The sequence below is a fragment of the Oncorhynchus tshawytscha genome, linkage group LG20, assembly GCF_018296145.1.
Source record: "Oncorhynchus tshawytscha isolate Ot180627B linkage group LG20, Otsh_v2.0, whole genome shotgun sequence".
NCBI lineage: Eukaryota > Metazoa > Chordata > Actinopteri > Salmoniformes > Salmonidae > Oncorhynchus > Oncorhynchus tshawytscha.
Genome location: NC_056448.1, coordinates 40282326 through 40304017, shown reverse-complemented (window position 1 = coordinate 40304017; position 21692 = coordinate 40282326). Strand labels below are relative to the sequence as shown.

Genomic DNA, 21692 nt, shown 5'->3' with positions numbered 1-21692 from the left:
CTGAGTAAAAGGTCTGAATACTTATGTAAATGTGACATTTCAGTTTTTTATTTTTAATACATTTGCAAAAAAAAGCCTGATTGATGGGGGGAGCAATTTAATATATTTTAGAATAAGCCTGTAACGTAACAAAATGTGGAAAAAGTCAATGGGTCTGAAGACTCCCCGAATGCACTGTAGGGTGGCATTTACATAGTGTAAAAGACTTGTGCAACGTGTTATAAACATGAACCTAATTCTAATCTGACAGCGTGATTTAATTTGAATTTCATTTAAAAAATAATGTGCGTTATATAGAGGCTACTATTTATGTATTGCTCAGTTTTCTAAACTATAGTTCAATAATCAACTCCTAATAACGCACATTGTTTTCAACAACGTGTAATTAAATCACACCGCAAGATTATAATGAGATTTACTAGGGATGTGCAAGACGATTCGATACATATCTAGACACACGGATTCGATATGATACAGAGACCATGCCTATTAGTTTTAAACAATTTGGTTGGATTAGAGAACAAAACGATTCGATGCGATACGATGCACTAACATTTGTTGCATAAACGCATACATTTTCCATTCTAAATTCAAATCTGCAGCTGATGGAGATGCCTCTGAGCTGGTCCTGTCTGAGCTGGACCTGTCTGAGCTGGTCCTGTCTGAGCTGGACCTATCTGAGCTGGTCCTGTCTGAGTTGGACCTGTCTGAGCTGGTCCTGTCTGAGCTGGACCTGTCTGAGCTGGACCTGTCTGAGCTGGTCCTGTCTGAGCTGGTCCAGTCTGAGCTGGACCTGTCTGAGCTGGTCCTGTCTGAGCTGGACCTGTCTGAGCTGGACCTGTCTGAGCTGGTCCTGTCTGAGCTGGTCCTGTCTGAGCTGGTCCTGTCTGAGCTGGTCCTGTCTGAGCTGGACCTGTCTGAGCTGGTCCTGTCTGAGCTGGTCCTGTCTGAGCTGGTCCTGTCTGAGCTGGACCTCCTGGTCCTGTCTGAGCTGGTCCTGTCTGAGCTGGACCTGTCTGAGCTGATCCTGTCTGTGGTCCTGTCTGAGCTGGTCCTGTCTGAGCTGGACCTGTCTGAGCTGGTCCTGTCTGAGCTGGTCCTGTCTGAGCTGGTCCTGTCTGAGCTGGTCCTGTCTGAGCTGGACCTGTCTGAGCTGGACCTGTCTGAGCTGGTCCTGTCTGAGCTGGACCTGTCTGAGCTGGACCTGTCTGAGCTGGTCCTGTCTGAGCTGGTCCTGTCTGAGCTGACTTGTGTGTGTAAATGATGTATGTCTATGGTGTATGTATTACACAGGAGGTAGGTGGCACCTTAATTGGGGAGAACGGGCTTGTGGTAATGGCTGGAGTGGAATAGGTGGAATGGTATCAAATACATCAAACACATGGTTTCCACACGCATAGATAACAATAATAAGTTAGCAAATTACATACAGTTGAAGTCAAAATACATTTAAACTCAGTTTTTCACAATTCCTGACAATCCAAGTAAAAAATTCCTGTCTTAGGTCAGTTAGGATCACTACTTTACTTTAAGAATGTGTCAGAATAATAGTAGAGACAATGATTTATTTCAGCTTTTATTTCATTCATCACATTCCCAGTGGGTCAGAAGTTTACATACACTCAATTAGTATTTGCCTTTAAATTGTTTAACTTGGGTCAAATGTTTTGGGTAGCCTTCCACAACCTTCCCACAATAAGTTGGGTGAATTTTGGCCCATTCCTCCTGACACAGCTGGTGTAACTGAGTCAGGTTTATAGGCCTCCTTGCTCACACACACTTTTTCAGTTCTGCCCACTAATAGGATTGAGGTCAGGGCTTTGTAAGGCCACTCCAATACCTTGACTTTGTTTTCCTTAAGCCATTTTACCACAACTTTGGAAGTATGCTTGGGAACATTGTCAATTTGGAAGACCCATTTGTGACCAAGCTATAACTTCCTGGCTGATGTCTTGAGATGTTGCTTCAATATATGCACATAATTGTCCTTCCTCATGATGCCATCTATTTTTTTAAGTGTACCAGTCCCTCCTGCAGCAAAGCACCACCACAACATGATGCTGCCACCCCCATGCTTCACGGTTGGGATGGTATTCTTCGGCTCCCCCTTTTTCCAAGCCTCCCCCTTTTTCCTCCAAACATAACAATGGTCATTATGGCCAAGCACTTCTATTTTTGTTTCATCAGACCAGAGGACATTTTTCCAAAAAGCACAATCTTTGTCCCCATGTGCAGTTGCAAACCGTAGTCTGGCTTTTTTATGGCGGTTTTGGAGCAGTGGCTTCCTCCTTGCTGAGTGGCCTTTCAGGTTATGTCGATATAGGACTTGTTTTACTGTGGATATAGATACTTTGTACCTGTTTCCTCCAGCATCTTCACAAGGTCCTATGCTGTTGTTCTGAGATTTATTTGCACTTTTCGCATCAAAGTACGTTCATCTCTAGGAGACAGAATGCGTCTCCTTCCTGAGCGGTATGACGACTGCATGGTCCCATGGTGTTTATACTTGCGTGCTATTGTTTGTACAGATGAACGTGGTGCCTTCAGGCATTTGGGTATTGCTCCCAAGGATGAACCAGACTTTTTTTCCTGAGGTCTTGGATGATTTATTTTGATTTTCCCATGAAGCAAATAGGCACTGAGTTTGAAGGTAGGCTTTGAAATACATCCACAGGTACACCTCCAATTGACTCAAATTATGTCAATTAGCCTATCAGAAGGTTCTAAAGCCATGACATCATTTTCTAGAATTTTCCAAGCTGTTTAAAGGCAAAGCCAACTTAGTGTTGTGATACAGTGAGTTATAAGTGAAATAATCTGTCTGTAAACAATTGTTGGAAAAATTACTTGTGTCATGCACAAAGTAGATGTCCTAACCGACTTGCCAAAACTATGGTTTGTTAACAAGACATTTGTGGAGTGGTTGAAGAACAAGTTTCAATGACTCCAACATAAGTGTATGTAAACTTCCGACTACAACTGTAGGTTGTCACTCAACTAATAAAGCCTAATTTCACGCAAGCCATTTTAGCCTTGCAGATGTAAAAGATCTGGAACAGGCCACCTGCCTCGCGTTTGTCAGTGCGCCGAAGCTTGGCACAATGCCACAGTTTGACTAGGCAACTGATATTGCCTGAGGTTGACAGTCATTGAGCTGTAAATCATTTTGCATGCCGAACAACAGTTACATGCAGTTCCACACTGAAGGAGAGGGCGCATCAGTTGTCACAAAAGATGAGAGGTATTTTCAGAAGGTAGAAAGGATGTAATATGTAGGGTGTCCAATCAAAACACATCTTTTGACCAATGGGTAAAATATGTTAATTGTCTAAATACTCCTCTAAGAAAACCAATGGTCCAAACCTCATGTCTCTATCATAATCTGTTCAAAAGTTGTTGGAGTTTTTACCTTTGTAGGATGGCCAGCATTAGTGTGACTAAATCAATGGAGGCCAGAGGATTATTCTTTTTTTTTAATCTGAAAAATATTATTGTGTCATCTAGGCTGGATGCTGTGTGAGAATGAAGGCAAACTGACAGGCTCAACGTTTGAACTCGTCATCTTTCTACATAAAATAATATACAGTAGAGCCTGATATCGATTTTGAGACATGACATGTAGTATTTAAAAAAAAAAAAATGTAAGTAAGATTTTACCTTTTACCTTTATTTTACTAGGCAAGTCAGTTAAGAACAAATTCTTATTTTCAATGACGGCCTAGGAACAGTGGGTTAACTGCCTGTTCAGGGGCAGAATGACAGATTTGCACCTTGTCAGCTCAGGGATTTGAACTTGCAACCTTTCAATTACTAGTCCAATGCTCTAACCACTAGGCTACCCTGCTGCCCCTTTAACAATAAAGAGGCTATGTGCGGGGGTACAGGTTAGTCGAGGTAGTTGAGGAAATATGTACATGTAGGCAGGGGTAAATTAACTATGTATAAATAATGAACAGCGAGAACAGCAGCTTACAAAAAGAGGGTCAATGCAAATAGTCCGGGTAGCCATTTGATTAACTGTTTAGCAGTCTTATGGCTTGGGGATATAATTTTTATGATTTATTTATTTAACCTTTATCTAACTACGCAAGTCAGTTAAGAACACATTCTTATTTACAATGACAGCCTACCGAGGAGCAGTGGGTTTAACTGCCTTGTTCAGAGACAGAACGACAGATTTTTACCTTGTCCGCTCGGGGTTACTGGCCCAATGCTCTAACCACTAGGCATGATAGTTTGTTAGTGATGTGGATGCCAAGGAACTCTCTGGTTCTTTAGCTTAGTGATGAGCATTGAGGGCACTATGGTGTTGAACGCTGAGCTGTAGTCCACAAACAGCATTCTCACATAGGTGTTCCTTTTCCCAGGTAGGAAAGGCCAGTGTGGAGTGTAATGGAGATTGCATCATCTGTGGATCTGTTGGGGCGGTATGCGAATTGTAGTTGGTCTAGGGTTTCTGGGATGATGGTGTTGATGTGAACCATGACCAGCCTTTCAAAGCACTTCATGGCTACAGACATGAGTGCTACGAGGAGGAAGTCATTTAGGCAGGTTACCTTGGCATTCTTGGGCACAGGTGGTCTGCTTGAAACATGTAGGTATTACAGCCTCGGGCAGGGAGAGGTTGAAAATATCAGTGAAGACACTTGCCAGTTGTTCAGCGGATGCTCTGAGTACGTGTCCTGGTAATCTGTCTGGTCTTGTTGACCTTTTTAAAGGGCTTACTCACATCAGTTACAGAGAGCGTGATCACACAGTCGTCTGGATCAGCTGGTGCTCTCATTCATGGTTCAGTGTCGCTTGCCTCAAAGTGAGCATAGAAGTAATTTAACTTGTCTGGTAGGCTCGTGACTGGGTTTCCCTTTGTAATCCGTAATAGTTTGCAAGCCCTGCCACATCTGACAAGCGTCAGAGCTGGTGTGGTAGGATTCAATCTTAGTCCTGTATTGATGCTTTGCCTGTTTGATAGTTCGTCGGAGGGCATAGGGGATTTCTTATAAGCGTCCCGGTTAGTGTCCTACTCTTTGAAAGCGGCAGCTCTAGCATTTAGATCAGTGTGGATGTTGCCTGTAACCCATGGCTTCTGGTTGGGATACGTTTTTTATTTTTGTTTAATTTTTTTACCTTTATTTAACTAGGCAAGTCATATCCGTACGGTCACTGTGGGGACGACATCGTCAATGCACTTATTGATGAAGCTGGTGAATCGTTACATCCCTGGTATACTCCTCAATGCCATCGGATGAATCCTGCTGGTAGAAATTAGCTAATGATATTTTAGAGAAAGACCCCATTAAACAAGATATTTGTCTTGGTAAAATGTATTTTAGAACTTAAGGAAGTGAAATTTCATCATCAATGTGCGTTTTCACCCTGACACCCTATAATATGAGCTGTTTTTGTGAACTGGCTATTCGTAACGTTTGAATTGATTTTCTGACCGATGCACGCTACAGTACATTTGGATCCATTTGGGGTCCGCAGACCGTTGCACTTGTATCTTAAACATTTGAATCGAGGACCAATACAAATCGGTGAATCGTTACATCCCTAAGGTTTACAGTATTTTTTGCACTTTGCACAATTATTTTGCACTACTACGAAAATGCAACCCATAGTTAAAAATGAAGGATCTGAGTTTAACCTGAGGTAGATGGGGTCAGTGGATGGGGTCAGTGGACTGGTGTACTGGCTTTCCAGTCAGCCAGGTGAATGACTCATAGGTCTCTATTACATGACAGATGAATAGTCAGAGAGACCTCTGTGACATCCACCAGCATGTCACACAACACCGAAACCACCCACCAGCACTCACAATGCTTTTGAGGACATCTGTCTGTCGTGAAAATCAGGACACATGTCATATCAATTAAAAGATAGGTGCACAGCACTGACTCGATAACAAACATTTGAAATACATCAAGCCTTTTAGGCTAAAAGGTCATGTTTTTAACCAGAACTAAATAGCTTTTTTGCTATCGGGGGAGTGTTGCACCTATTTTTCTTGATGTTGCTATAATTTGTGGCTGCACCTTGACTCATATTGGTTGATGTGCAATCCTCACGTCCTGTAGATAGCCAGCTGAGCTTGGGCTCCTCTCAGTACGACTTCCCATGGCAGTGAGTTTCTTCTTCTATTATTGCCTTGGCTCTTTGGGGCATAAGTACATTGCCGTTAAGCACTTTGTGACAAATATAAAAAGTGATATGCACTTTGATTGATTTGTCCGGAATCATATACACATGGTGGGTTACTATGGCACTATATAGCCATCCATGGATAATACAGTATATGTCCTCAATATCACAATAACCCACATTATGTAAATGTTATGATTCTGTACTACCTGTCCTAGTGGTGCTTGATTATGCCTTTAAGTGCTAACCTGGTTTATCACTAGCTGTCATACAAGATCATGTTTTTGTTTGTGCTGTTGAATAAGGACACATTAGTATTACCTCTCCATCTGGTCGGGGACAGGTAAGGGTTCGGTCAGGGTTGCCAGATTGTCCCCAGAAGTTTCCAGAGGCTTCGCTCCATGGGCAGAATGAGATCCGTAGACAGCAGCACCAGGATCCCTGATCTGTATGGATGAGGTCACTCGGGGGGGGGGTGTCACCTTACCTGGGCCTCCCACCTTTATTGGATAACAACTATTGGACATTAGCCCACGCCTCTGCACTTGTTGGTAAATATTGAGTGGAGCTGTGGCGCTAACAAGGTGCTAGCAGCCTACCCTTCAGCAGTAGGAGCATATTGAGTGGAGATGGCAACCACCTGCTTGTCAAGTCTGTGCATTTAAGTTAGCCTAGAAAATGAGTAGCGTTAGTGAGGTATTAGCAAAATGCTAAATGACTCAATCTGAGAGTTAGCCTATATAGCGAGTTATCAAGGTGCTAGTTGAGTATTGAGAGGTCTGGTGTATTGCGGGGTCTGGTTTATTGAAAGACTTGAGCATTACGAGATCTCTCTGAAGATGAGTCTGCCGGCTAGCTGTGAGCTCCTGTCTCTGGAGAGGACATCCAGACAGCGCCACACACACCCTCCCACCAATGGCTCACCGTCCAACGGCTCGCCATTCGCAACCAACAAGCCAATTGACATTAAGCCAAAGAAGAGATGGTATGCCCTCTGAGCGCCTGTTTGTTTGTTGTTCTAAAAGAGTTTAAGATGGGAGTGGTAGTAACCTTTTACAGCTACCTACAGTATTTTGGGGGGATTACTGTATAAGGGAATTAAATGTATATGTACTACCTAGTACTCATGTAGTATTTATCTCTGGAAATGTATTGTTGTTGTTGTTGAAAGAACAACCAAAATGTAGGTACAACAATGAGTACTCCTTAATTAACTACATTTACTTATTAGCTTGTTGCAATGTCTTTACATAGATTATTCCTTCTGTTCTGATAGTGTTTCTGGCTATGTAGGCCCTATGTAGGCCTACTGTGAAGTACAGTATTATGTGGATTATAATTAATGGACATTTTTGTTGGGGTTGATACTTTTTTGCTAAGGGAAAATCAAGTCTGAAATTACAAACGTCAGAAGCCTTTTTAAACCTCAAATATACTACAAGTTTTACATTTCCTGCATGGCAGGAAAGTTATCCTGTAACAGGGTGTTAAAATTAAGATCCTACATCTGTAGTCACCCACAGTAACCTATATTAGACGCAATATTCTCATCTCACATTGTGGACCCCTATTTTTCCATGACACATAATAATTGGCATAAATATTGTTCCTCGTGGTGTGTTCTGTGTGTCATCCGCTGCAACGTACCAGACGTTGATCACATTATTTTAGACTTATATGACATCATCTAACCTCGACATAAATCCCTTTAAGGATTCATATATTTCCCGTCTATCTCCCTGACTGAGTTGCCTGTTAGAAAAATCTCTCTTACCTTCCTTTCAAATGCCAAGTGTAATCTCACGCTTCAGTTCTGCTGTGTCCTAAAAGGCTTAGCACCACAAGAGTTGTTCAGTGTCAGCTGCTTTCAGCCAAATGCGCTAGCCTGGCTATGAGGAAGGAAGCCTTGCCTCTAACAAGACATTAAATAGACTGAAGAGTAATGATGGGGAATTGAGAGAACCCTTGACCAAAAGGCTACTACTGACCAACTGACCAATGTGCCCGTGTGGCTATATAGCCTACATTAGTGGTCCCTGGGAACCAGTCCTGGTCCTAAACATCTACAGGGTTGGTAGGCTTTAGCTCTGACAAATCTCATGAAACTAAACACGGTGTTGATGAGAAGTCAGGTTTTTAATAAGGTCGGTGCTGACATTTCACACATGTACATGTGTTTATTATACGCATGTGTGAATTGGACATTCATTTTTTTGCATATTTCACTCCCTCTGAGATACCCTCAGGCAGTGGGGTCACGGCCAGGGATCAGCCATTATTGACGGCGACACCTGGAGCAATTAGGATTAAGTGCCTTGCTCAAAGGCACATCAACCCTCCCCTAAACACATCCCCTTAGGTGTGTTATTGCTGGGATGGAACAAAAACCTGCACATCCTGTAACTCTTCAGTACCAGTTTGGGGACATTTTGGGGATGCTCAGGAATATCAGTCCTCAACCTGAAGTACCACCCCTTTGCACTATTGAAGCGGGATGAGTTTGAATGCTTCGGAAAGGGCGGTTACGTGCAAAGCAGAGGGGACTGAGTTCGAGTCTCTATGGGCTGGAGGTGATCAGGGGGAAGCGATTGTCCTTTCCACAAGCATCTTCTCATGTCAGGTTGGGGTTACATCTGTATATTCTTTCTGTTTTACAGCTTGTAAAACAAAGTTCCACAAGAGCAACAGCGTAAATGAAGCCACCCTCAGGAAAGCTACGTATTTCTGAATGGTGTGTGTGAGAGAGAGAGAGGGAACGAGACGGAAGAGAACAATCACCTCCTGGCCTTTCTCAGTTCAAGAATACTTCAACAGTACAGAAATACTGTGTATGAACTTTCAACACACATCTTGAACACACTGTGAATGACTGCAATGGAACTCCTCTAATTTGAGTGTCCATAACAGAAGACTTCATTTCTTCTAACTAATTCAATTTGTGTAGTTGCATGGATACCGGTTTGTTTGGCATGAACAAGATAAAAGAGAGATGAAAAATTAAGGGATTGACACTTAAGCATGCATGTCAAAGGAGAGGAACTGTACCACAGCACTATCAGTTAGGCTTAGTTTAATACTGTACTGTATGCTCTGCTCCCTGCTACCACATTACAGTTGGCCTAGTTTTAGGCTGTATACTCTGCTACTACCACATTACAGTAAGGCCTAGTTTACTATTGTATAAACCAAATCATAATGTTTGTAAACAAAGCCGTTCTGGTAGTTCCGGGTTGCAAGCGTCGGAAAGTCTAGGTCCAAGAGGCCTCTAAACAGCTTCTACCCCCAAGCCATACGACTCCTGAACATCTAATCAAATGGCTACCCAGACTATTTACATTGCCCCCCCCACCCCCCACCCTCTCTCCCCTCTTTCACACCGCTGCTACTCTGTTGTTATCATCTATGCAGTCACTTTAAAAACTCTACCTTCATATACATATTACCTCAACTATGTGCCCCGCACATTGACTCTGTACCGGTACCCACAAAGCCCATCTGTAGCCTCCGACTAACCAGCTGAGTTCCAGTTATGGTCTTGTCGTTTTTCTGCTATCTTGTTTGAACACCGAATGACCTCCAGTGGGAGCGCTAGCTAGCTAAATATTCCTGCCTCAGCTAGTGCCATTGTATTGGCTATCTTGTTTGAACACCGAATGACCACCAGTGGGAGCGCTAGCTAGCTAGATATTCCTGCTTCAGCTAGTGCCATTGTATTGGCTATCTTGTTTGAACACCGAATGACCACCAGTGGGAGCGCTAGCTAGCTAGATATTCCTGCCTCAGCTAGTGCCGTTGTATTGGCTATCTTGTTTGAACACCGAACGACCACCAGTGGGAGCGCTAGCTAGCTAGATATTCCTGCCTCAGCTAGTGCCATTGTATTGGCTATCTTGTTTGAACACCGAATGACCACCAGTGGGAGCGCTAGCTAGCTAGATATTCCTGCCTCAGCTAGTGCCGTTGTATTGGCTATCTTGTTTGAACACCGAACGACCACCAGTGGGAGCGCTAGCTAGCTAGATATTCCTGCCTCAGCTAGTGCCATTGTATTGGCTATCTTGTTTGAACACCGAATGACCACCAGTGGGAGCGCTAGCTAGCTAGATATTCCTGCCTCAGCTAGTGCCATTGTATTGGCTATCTTGTTTGAACCCAGAATGACCACCAGTGGGAGCGTATTGGCTATCTTGCCGGCACGCATGGATGAATGCAGATGTAAGTCATATAATGTTAGCAAGCAAAGACAACCCTAATTTTCAATTAATAAACTGGCTTGGAAGATACAACAGCACACAAATATTTCCTTACCCGATGCTAATGATGGCTCTATAGCCTGCCTGAGTTGCTCAGTTGAGGTTAGGCTACGAGGTTATCAGAAAGTGTCTGGCATTAGCCGTAGCCTACATGTCGACATGTAATCATCGCAATTTGAGAGTTATGTTATACACAGAAAATAACAATCTCTGTTTAAAAGACTAAATTATTGCTTGCCTGTGATGTCCTTCACACGGGGTATCATATTAGTACTTGTTGTTTATTGCAAACAAACAGTTTTGGACTTGGCACACTAACCTCACATAGGCAGGCAATTAAGGTAGTGGCTCACTACTGTCATCTGCTGGATAATTTAGAGATTATACCATGAAATAGCACTGCGCCGTTTACAATGATTCATGTTATTGAAAAGTTGATTTTGCCTGCTCCTTACCGTACTGTCAACTACAATATGCGATTACTGATTTGTAAATACTGAGCACAACCATGCACAGAACGCAACTTTTGCCACCCATAACTAAAACTTGTTCGCTATTGTGACACCATGGTGATCTCTCCTATACTCTGCTGCAACCGCATTACAGCCAGGCCTAGTTTAATGCTGTATTCTCTGCTGCCTGCTACCACATTACATGGCAGTGAGGCCAAGGCAAGCCCTGCAGTGAGTTCATTCACTAATGAGCTTATGAAGGAAGTAGGGCACTAGGGCCTTTGCACCACAGGCAAAAGAAGGAGAGTCTGGTTACAGAGAGTGAGAGAGAGAGCAAGACAGAGAGAGAGAGATGTAGAGAGAGAGGGACAGAGAGAAAGAGAGAGAGAGAGAGAGCAAGACAGAGAGAGAGAGAGATGTAGAGAGAGAGGGACAGAGAGAAAGAGAGAGAGAGAGAGAGAGAGAGCAAGAAAAAAACCGAGAGAGCTTTTGGCGTTTTTCGAGCCTGTCCAGGAAATGCAACAGAATTAGTCATTCAGCAGCCTTGTATTCTGACACACACTCAGCCTCCCCCTGCAGTGTCGCTTCCAGAGGTCTGTCATGGAACCCCTGGACCACACATTCTGGACCTCTGGACTGTGCCCCTGGAATCCTGTGCCCCCTGACCAGGTCTCAGGCCGAGGCACCAAGCGAAAACGCTTTCTCAAATCTTACAGGTAGGACCCCTTGTTGCCAGGGGTTACCAGGTAGTTTTTTTTTATTGCGAAGCGCACAGTGCTCGATCTAGTCAGTTATAGGCTGCAGAGGAAAACAATATGTTTTTTTTTTTTTTTGGGGGGCACATTTAGGAGTATTGATTCATGTGCATTGTCCATGTCAAATATGTTGACTAGAGTCAAGTAAAGCAGTAGGGAGGCTTCTGAAATTGTACAGGTGTAATTGTGTTGCTGTGCCTCTCCTTGGTGCTCTTTGTTTTAATAGAATACATTTGGTGGTTTATCTTAAACTGGTGTTTGTGTCTCATAACAGTGGAAATTGCTTGTGAAAGTCCCCATATCACTGCTGTTGTGATGGGGACAGGGGTTTTAGCGATAGCTTGCATTGACAGAACACAGTCCTAGCTTCTCTGATTATGTACCTCATGTCGTTGCCAAATGCTGTTCTCAGCTTCTCCACTTCCTAAGCTCTGGTATTGTACAGCTTAGTGAGGTGAGCTCTTAGGTCACGCGCTGTCCTAACAACCGCTTACTACAGCACTTCATGACATTCAGGTGAACCATACAGAGGGTTATGGTACATGACGTTGCAGTGTGTTTATCGGCAGATCATATCTAACAGTGATTGTTCAATGTCTTAGTACAGTGTTTTCTAATCCTAGTTCTGGTCCTGGAGACCCAAAGGGGTGTGTACAGATTTGCCATCTAGCACAACCACTAACACACCTGATTCAAATGAACAAAGGCTTGATGATGAGACTAATTGACTCGGGTGTGTTAGTGCTAGAGTGCAAAAACTAATTGTGAACCCATTTGGATCCCCTCGACCAGGATTGGGAAACACTGACTTAGTGGGTTGGACCTGGTCCCAGATCTGTGATGTGTGGAGGAATGGAGGAACTTAACAGGGTGTCCCCCACGATAGAGGAACTTAACAGGGTGTCCCCCACGATAGAGAAACTTAACAGGGTGTCCCCCTATGGAGGGGCTTAACAACAGGGTGTCCCCCACTATGGAGGAGCTTAACAACAGGGTGTCCCCCACTATGGAGGGCCTTAACAACAGGGTGTCCCCCACTATGGAGGGGCTTAACAACAGGGTGTCCCCCACTATGGAGGGGCTTAACAACAGGGTGTCCCCCACTATGGAGGGGCTTAACAACAGGGTGTCCCCCACTATGGAGGGGCTTAACAACAGGGTGTCCCCCACTATGGAGGGGCTTAACAACAGGGTGTCCCCCACTATGGAGGGCTTAACAACAGGGTGTCCCCCACTATGGAGGGGCTTAACAACAGGGTGTCCCCCACTATGGAGGGGAGGGGCTTAACAACAGGGTGTCCCCCACTATGGAGGGGCTTAACAACAGGGTGTCCCCCACTATGGAGGGGCTTAACAACAGGGTGTCCCCCACTATGGAGGGGCTTAACAACAGGGTGTGTCCCCCCACTATGGAGGGCTTAACAACAGGGTGTCCCCCACTATGGAGGGGCTTAACAACAGGGTGTCCCCCACTATGGAGGGGGCTTAACAACAGGGTGTCCCCCACTATGGAGGGGCTTAACAACAGGGTGTCCCCCACTATGGAGGGGCTTAACAACAGGGTGTCCCCCTATGGAGGGGCTTAACAACAGGGTGTCCCCCACTATGGAGGGGCTTAACAACAGAGTGTCCCCCACTACTGGAGGGGCTTAACAACAGGGTGTCCCCCTATGGAGGGGCTTAACAACAGGGTGTCCCCCTATGGAGGGGCTTAACAACAGGGTGTCCCCCTATGGAGGGGCTTAACAACAGGGTGTCCCCCACTATGGAGGGGCTTAACAACAGGGTGTCCCCCACTATGGAGGGGCTTAACAACAGGGTGTCCCTTGATGTTGGGGGTTAACCTGGCATAAATTGGAAGTCCCATGGGGGTGACCCGTTCAGTACTGATAACAAACCTGGCTGAGAAGTCCATGCAGTGCATGCAACCAGACAGACGATTTCTCAATGAAGTGTCAACTCTGTGGAACATGCTGCTGTATATACAGTATCAAATGCACTTCTGAAAGAACTACAAAGAAAACCACTATCTGTAAAAAAAAAAAAATTGAATAATTGTGCCATCCATAAAACCAAATACTTTAAGACTTTTAGTCAAGTAGTATTTTACTTGACTTTCACTGTTACTTGAGTCATTTTCTATAAAGGCACCTTTACTTTTACTCAAGTATGTCAATTGAGTACATTTTCCACCAACAAAACGGTCCAAGCTGCTTAGCATTAAAGTGTCTACTAAATGACCATACTGTAGGCTGTGTGATGCAATCAGATCAGATTGTCTTTTTTTCCTGAGCAACTTGCAGGTAGGGAGTAGTGCTGATAGCGATTGCAGTCTCAACTCTATGGCATTGTTGGCATCATCCTGCAACCAACGGAGCAAACGTGTTTGATGATGCCTTGTGGGAAAAGCTGCAAATATACGGTGCATTCGGGAAGTATACAGATCCCTTGACTTTTTCCACATTTTATTACGTTACAGCCTTATTCTAACATTGATTCAATTGTATTTTTTCCTCATCAATCTACACCAATACACCATTAGAATTTTTTGCAGATTTATTAAAAATGTAAAACTGAAATAATACATTTACATAAGTATTCAGACCCTTTACTCAGTACTTTGTGGAAGCACCTTTGGCAGTGATTACAACCTCAAGTCTTATTGGGTATGATGCTACAAGCTTGGCACACCTGTATTTGGGGAGGTTCTCCAATTCTTCTCTGCAGATCCTCTCAAGCTCAGTCAGGTTGGATGGGGAGCGTCGTTGCACATCTATTTTCAGGTCTCTCCAGAGATGTTTGATCGGGTTCAATCCGGGCTCTGGCTGGGCCACTCAAGTGCATTCAGAGACTTGTCCCGAAGCCACTCCTGTGTTGTCTTGGTTGTGTGCTTAGGGTTGTTGTCCTATTGGAAGGTGAACCTTCGCCCCAGTATGAGGTCCTGAGCACTCTGGAGCAGGTTTTCATCAAGGATCTTACTGTACTTTGCTCTGTTCATCTTACCCTCGATTCTGACTAGTCTCCCAGTCCCTGACACTGAAAAACATCTCCAAAGCATGATGCTGCCACCACCATGCTTCACAAGTAGGGATGGTATTGGCCAGGTGATGAGTGGTGCCTGGTTTCCTCCAGATGTGACGCTTGGCATTCAGGCCAAAGAGTTTAATCTTGGTTTCATCAGACTAGAGAATCTTGTTTCTCATGGTGTGAGAATCCTTAGGTGCCTTTTGGCAAACTCCAAGCAGCCTGTCATGTGCCTTTTACTGAGGAGTGGCTTCTGTCTGGCCACTCTATCATAAAGACCTGATTGGCGGAGTGCTGTAGAGACGGTTGTACTTCTGGAAGGTTCTCTCATCTCCACAGAGGAATTCTGGAGCATTGTCAGAGTGACCATAGGGTTCTTGGTCACCTCCCTGACCAAGGCCCTTCTCCCCCGATTGCTCAGTTTGGCCAGGCAGCCAGGTCTAGGAAGAGTCTTGGTGGTTCCAAACTTCTTCAGTTTAAGAATGATGGAGGCCACTGTGTTCTTGAGGACCTTCAATGCTGCAGACATTTTTGGTACCCTTTACCAGATCTGTGCCTCAACACAATCCTGTCTCGGAGCTCTGCGGACAATTCCTTCGACCTCATGGCTTGGTTTTTGCTCTGACATGCACTGTCAACTGTGGGACCTTATATAGACAAGTGTATGCCTTTCCAACTCATGTCCAATCAATTGAATTTACCACAGATGGACTCCAATCAAGTTGTAGAAACATCTTGAGGATGATCAATGGAAACAGGATGCACCTGAGCTCAATTTCGAGTCTCATAGCAAAGGGTCTGAATGCTTACGCAAATAAGGTATTTCATTTATTTATGTTTTAATTCATTTGCAAAATATTATAAAACCTGTTTTCGCTTTGTCATTATGGAGTATTGTGTGTAGATTAGTTGAGGAAAAACATTTTTTAAATCAATTTTAGACTAAGGCTGTAACGTAACAAATTGTGGAAAAAGTCAAGGGGCCTGAATACTTTCCGAATGCACTGTATTAGTACTACACTCAGTTGTGATTACATGGTTTGTGATAGTGTTTTGTGATAAAGGTTTCAATGGTAGTGTGAAGGCATTGGTCATACTTCCAGAGAAAGATTAGGCTGGTTTCAAACTGGAAACTTTAACCAACCCGGAGCTGTTGCAAGCTGTCTGAAAATGCCACAACGTCAAAATCTTCTAGTTACTGTAAGAGGCTAAGAGCACATGTTCTCATTTGGAGAGTGTGAAAAGCAGAAGTATATGTGGTGGCGTGATAGTGGGAAAGAGAAGATTGTCTGACCCAACTTTCTTTCCATCCTTCCCACCATCATTTCATTGATGTAGGGTTTGAATAACAGTGCTCACAGGATCATGAGAGCATAAATTGCATGTCCTTCGTAAAGTCCTGAAACATTTAAATTCAACATTTGCTTAGCATAAAATAAATTGTTGCAGTATGTGCAAAACGAAAGAACCCAGACTAAACCACCATAACACATGTTGATGGCCTAAGCCATATTTTCAAGTTGAATAAAACGTCTGATATTGCCATAAAGAGGACATCTATAGTGTGCTGTTTTTACTCATTGAGTGTTCATCAGTGGAACTTCCTTTATTTTGTGGTGAGAAACTATTTGTGGAACTGGTTTCATAATGATTTACCAAACCAATAGTGTGCAACTGCAAGCAGCAATTCGGGGCCTCCCGCTAGCACAGCAGACGGGAGGCTAGGGCAACACTGTGTACTAGCTAGCTTTATAGTTAGCGACACTGTGTACTAGCTAGTTTTATAGTTAACGATACTGTGTACTAGCTAGCTTGATAGTTAACGACACTGTGTGCTAGCTAGCTTTATAGTTAATGTCACTGTGTACTAGCTAGCTTTATAGTTAACTACACTGTGTACTAGCTAGCTTTATAGTTAACAACACTGTGTACTAGCTAGTTTTATAGTTAACGACACTGTGTACTTGCTAGCTTTATAGTTAACGACACTGTGTACTAGCTAGCTTTATAGGTAACGACACTGTGTTCTAGCTAGCTTTATAGTTAACGACACTGTGTGCTAGCTAGCTTTATAGTTAACGATACTGGGTACTAGCTAGCTTTATAGCTAACGACACTGTGTACTAGCTAGCTTTATATAGTTAACAACACTGTGTGCTAGCAAGCTTGCTACTTAGCTAGCACACAGCGTCACCCCCGCCCCTGCCTGTCCTTCGCTCCTGCCTACCGAACACCTGCCCTCGCCGCTGTTAACAGAACTGCTGGAAAACAGTTCCCAACAGATGGGGGGAAGGACACTCTCTACTGGTGTACTCCTAGCTACCATTGTCGTCCCTGCTCCTTCTTATGTGGGGTTTATTGGCGGCTGGCATCCAGCGTTATTGTGCATTAACGCCACCTACTGTATTGAAGCACCCCCACCTTCCACCTGTCCTAACTTAAAAATGGACCAATAGAAGTATCAGGAATGCCCACATGCAGGAATGCCCACTTGCATGCACGCCCCAAATTGTGGGCCGCACTTGCACCCTTCTCAAACCTCACAACAATGTCTTAGTTGCTAAAATTCTAGTAGTTTGTCTAATTTCAGTTTATGTGACAAAACAAGCAATACATAGTGTAGACAATCATTGTACCATCTGAACTGCTGTGAAGTAAATGTTCAACAACCAAAAAGATTGTATTTTCAGCTGTTTGAAGCTGGTGTACAAAACCGAACGTAAAGTAAGTAAAGAAAGTCAAATCAATTTAAGAATGGGAAGCATAGAAATAGTGCACATAGAACATATCTACTGCTTCTTAGACTTGCTTTCAATTAGAATGACAGATCTATAACTTACATTTCTATGTCAATTTGGTCAGTTCGCACAAAAAGTGACATATTGCAGCTTTAAGTCAAGTAAAATAATGATCTGAGCGGTAGATCTCCGCTTACTTTTTGACTGAGAAAGTAATCTTGACTCATAAAAAGGTTGGTGTCCACTGATTTGGAGTAATACGATGGCTTTCCTTGTAATACTATGGATGTCAGAGCCGTCTTTTACCATCCGCTGAGGTAAGATGATATGACGATGTGATGTTCATTTTTTATCTAATATTTTTTTTGTGATATAGTCTAAAACTAAAAAGACTCCAAGCATGTCCAAGCACCAACAGTGAAGCTAGTGTAGGCAAGAGGTGCATGTAGGCCGACCTAGAGCAGGATAATGTTAGGATCACATGGAGATTAATGTTAGGAGTGAGGCTTAAATTCTGTGCTGTTGTAGTCTTAATGGCTTCATTGGGAGAATGCCATAATTCAGTGTTTCAAATAGTTATATATTTCCTTATTTTACCACAAGAGGGCCTCATTTTCATGTTTTGTGCATTTCACAACAGAAGAGATGTGCTATCAGGCTATACTGTGTCCCCTCACTCTGAGTGTATGACATTTGAAGAAATTAAGCATTTCTATCAATTAATTTGAAATTTCTGAAATAATTTGATGTTGTGCTGGGAATATTATGCATATTCCATGTTGTACATGATCCAATTCCCACCTGATATTAATGAAACATTACATATTTTATTTTAAATATTTTTCAAATCATATCATATAATACAATGATTGCATGTAGTAACTGCATATTAGTGGATCGAGTGCATCATCTTATACCCTGAAGTAATGTCACGTACTGTGTGCACTCTAATCGAGACCCACAGACAAAAGCCACCCTTTCTACAGTACCACGTCACAGAGCGACACACAGTACAGTTACCCATGCAGTCACCCATCCCCCTGCTCATAGTAAAGGATGGAAACAGACTTTACGCTTCACAACAAACCCACAAGGCAGATCTGTCCAACCGACCTGACATCCCTTTGTAAAAAATTATCTCTATTTATGGTTTGAGTGCTGGTTACCACATTGGTTCTCTCTCTCTCTTTTTCTCTCTCTCTTTTTTCTCTCTCTCTCCCTTTCTTTCCTTTTTTCTCTCTCTCTCTCTCTCTCTCTCTCTCTTTCTATTTTTTCTCAATCTCTTTCTCTCTCTTTCTATCATTCTCTCTCTCTCTTTCTATCATTCTCTCTCTCTCTTTCTCTTTCTCTTTTTCTTTTTTATCTCTCTCTTTCTCTTTCTTTTTTTCTCTATCCTTTTCTCTCTCTCTTTCTATTTTTTCTCTCTCACTTTCTCCTTCTATTCTTTTCTCTTTCTATCTCTCTCTCTCTCTCACTTTCTCTTTCTTTTTTCTCTCTATCATTTTCTCTCTCTCTTTGTTCTCTCTCTCTCTTTGTTCTCTCTCTCTCTTTGTTCTCTCTCTCTCTTTGTTCTCTCTCTCTCTTTATTCTCTCTCTTTCTTTGTTCTCTCTCTCTCTTTGTTCTCTCTCTTTCTTTGTTCTCTCTCTCTCTCTTTGTTCTCTCTCTCTCTTTGTTCTCTCTCTCTCTTTGTTCTCTCTCTCTCTTTGTTCTCTCTCTCTCTTTGTTCTCTCTCTCTCTTTGTTCTCTCTCTCTCTTTTTGTTCTCTCTCTCTCTTTGTTCTCTCTCTCTCTTTGTTCTCTCTCTCTCTTTGTTCTCTCTCTCTCTCTTTGTTCTCTCTCTCTCTTTGTTCTCTCTCTCTCTTTGTTCTCTCTCTCTCTTTGTTCTCTCTCTCTCTCTTTGTTCTCTCTCAAATTCAAATTCAAGCTGCTTTATTGGCATGAAAAACATTGTGTCAATATTGCCAAAGCAACAATTTATACATTGTAATAAAATTATAAACAATAACAAATAATAATATAATATGGTAGGAAAAAATAATACAAAATTAAATACAAAAATAACAACAATATAGTAGAAATGTAATAAATATAAAAAGCTAAACATGGAAAATGAAACTATAACTCACTTATAACTAAACAACTGTCCTCTTCACCATTACATCAGCACGACTACCACCACCATCTTTAAACTGCTATCATTACCATCATCCTACTACCCATACCACTACTATGTGGAATGATAAACAACAATAATAATAGAAATAACAATATAGGAATAACAATAATAGTAATAACAATAATGCTACTAACAATAAGTTACTATTTACTATGCAGATGTTGTTGTCTCTCTTTCTCTCACTCTCTTTGTTCTCTCTCTTTCTCTCACTCGCTCATTTTTTCTCTCTTTATTTTTCTCTCTTTCGCTCTCTCTTTCTTTTGCTATCTCTCTTTCTCTCTCTCGCTCTCTCTCTTTGTTCTCTCTTTCTCTCGCGCTATCTTTCTTGCTCTCTCTCTAGCTCTCTCTCTCTCTTTGTTCTCGCTTTCTCTCGCTCTCTCTCTCTTGCTCACTTTCTTCATCTCTCTCTTTCTCTCTTTGTTCTCTTTCTCTCTTGTTGATTTGACAACATTCAGTGAAATTACAGTGTGCCAAATTCAAACTACAGAAATATCAATATTCAACCTTCACGAAAAATATAAGGGTAATACATCAAAATAAAGCTTAAATTCTTGTTAATCCAGCCGCTGTGTCAGATTTCAAAAAGGCTTTATGGCGAAAGCAGACCATGCGATTATCTGAGGACAGCGCCCCGCATACAAACACATGAAAATCATTTTTCAACCAGGCAGGTGCGACACAAGTCAGGCAGGTGCGACACAAGTCAGAAATAGCCATATAATAAATGCCTTACCTTTGAAGATCTTCTTCTTTTTGCAATCTCAAATGTCTCAGTGACACAATGAATGGTCGTTTTGTTAGATAAATTCCTTCTTTATTTCCCCAAAATGTCAATTTATTTGGCGCGTTTGATTCAGAAATACACTGGTTCCAACATGACTACAAGTTATCTAATAAGTTACCTGTAAACTTGGTCCAAACAATTCAAACAACGTTCCTAATCCAACCTCAGGTACCCTAAAATGTAAATAAACGATCAAATTTAAGATGGACTAAACTGTTTCTAATACCGGATAAAAACAACGTGAAGTGCGTTCCAGTTCACGCGCAACAAAAGACTAAAGCCCTTCAGAGTGAAACCTACAAAGAACAGCCCTACTTCTTCATTTCTCAAAAGAAAAACATCGAACAATTTACAAAGACTGTTGACATCTAGGGGAAGCCATAGGAACTGCAATCTGCGTCCTAATAAATCAGGTCTCCCATAGAAACCCATTGGAAAACACAATTAAATATTTTTCCCTGGATGGATTGTGCTCGGGGTTTCGCCTGCCAAATCAGTTCTGTTATACTCACAGATATTATTCTAACAGTTTTAGAAACTACTCAGGGTATTTTCTATCCATATCTACTAATTATATGCATATCCTAGCTTCTGGGCCTGAGTAACAGGTAGTTTACTTTGGGCACGCTTTTCATCCGGATGTGAAAATACTGCCCCCTATCCCAGAGAAGATAACTGATTCTAATATTTTTTGCCAGATCCTAATTGGTATATTGAATTTTATGTTCCTTTTGATGGCATAGAATGCCCTTCTTGCCTTGTCTCTCAGATTGTTCACAGCTTTGGAAGTTACCTGTGGCACTGATGTTTCGGCCAAGGTATGTATAGTTTTTTGTGTGTTCTAGGGCAATGGTGTCTAGATGGAATTTGTATTTGTGGTCCTGGCAACTGGACCTTTTTTGGAACACCGTTATTTTGGTCTTACTGAGATTTACTGTCAGGGCCCAGGTCTGGCAGAATCTGTGCAGAAGACCTAGGTGCTGCTGTAGGCCTGCCTTGGTTGGTGACAGAAGTACCAGATCATCAGCAAACAGTAGACATTTGACTTCTAGTAGGGTGAGGCCGGGTGCTGCAGACTTTCCTAGTGCCCTCGCCAATTACTTGACATATATGTTGAAGACAGTGGGGCTTAAGCTGCATCCCTGTCTCACCCCACGGCCCTGTGGGAAGAAATGTGTGTGTTTTGGGCCTATTTTAACCGCACACTTGTTGTTTGTGTACATGGATTTTACAATGTCATATGTTTTTCCCCCAATACCACTTTCCATCAATTTGTATAGAAGACCCTTTTCCTCTCTGTTTCTCTCTTTCACTCTCTCTCTCTCTTTCACTCTCTGTCTTCCTCTCTCTCTCTCTCTCTCTCTCACTCTGT

The 21692-nt window shown here is 42.6% G+C and overlaps 1 protein-coding gene across 11 annotated transcripts in view; it reads left to right on the top strand.

The window, feature by feature from the left end:
- Positions 1-21692, top strand: part of LOC112236036 (cAMP-specific 3',5'-cyclic phosphodiesterase 4D-like) — a 372033-nt gene that overhangs the window by 270361 nt on the left and 79980 nt on the right. The window contains exon 1 of one of the 11 annotated variants that reach the window (XM_042302647.1): positions 6740-7123. The exons of 8 other annotated variants lie outside the window; for them this stretch is intronic. In XM_042302647.1, coding sequence (XP_042158581.1) covers positions 6978-7123 — 146 coding nt within the window. In that variant the 5' untranslated portion in view covers positions 6740-6977. Of the gene's footprint in view, positions 1-6739; positions 7124-11283; positions 11560-21692 lie in introns of those variants that run through there. 2 more of the 11 variants (XM_042302651.1, XM_042302648.1) reach the window with 2 other exon arrangements.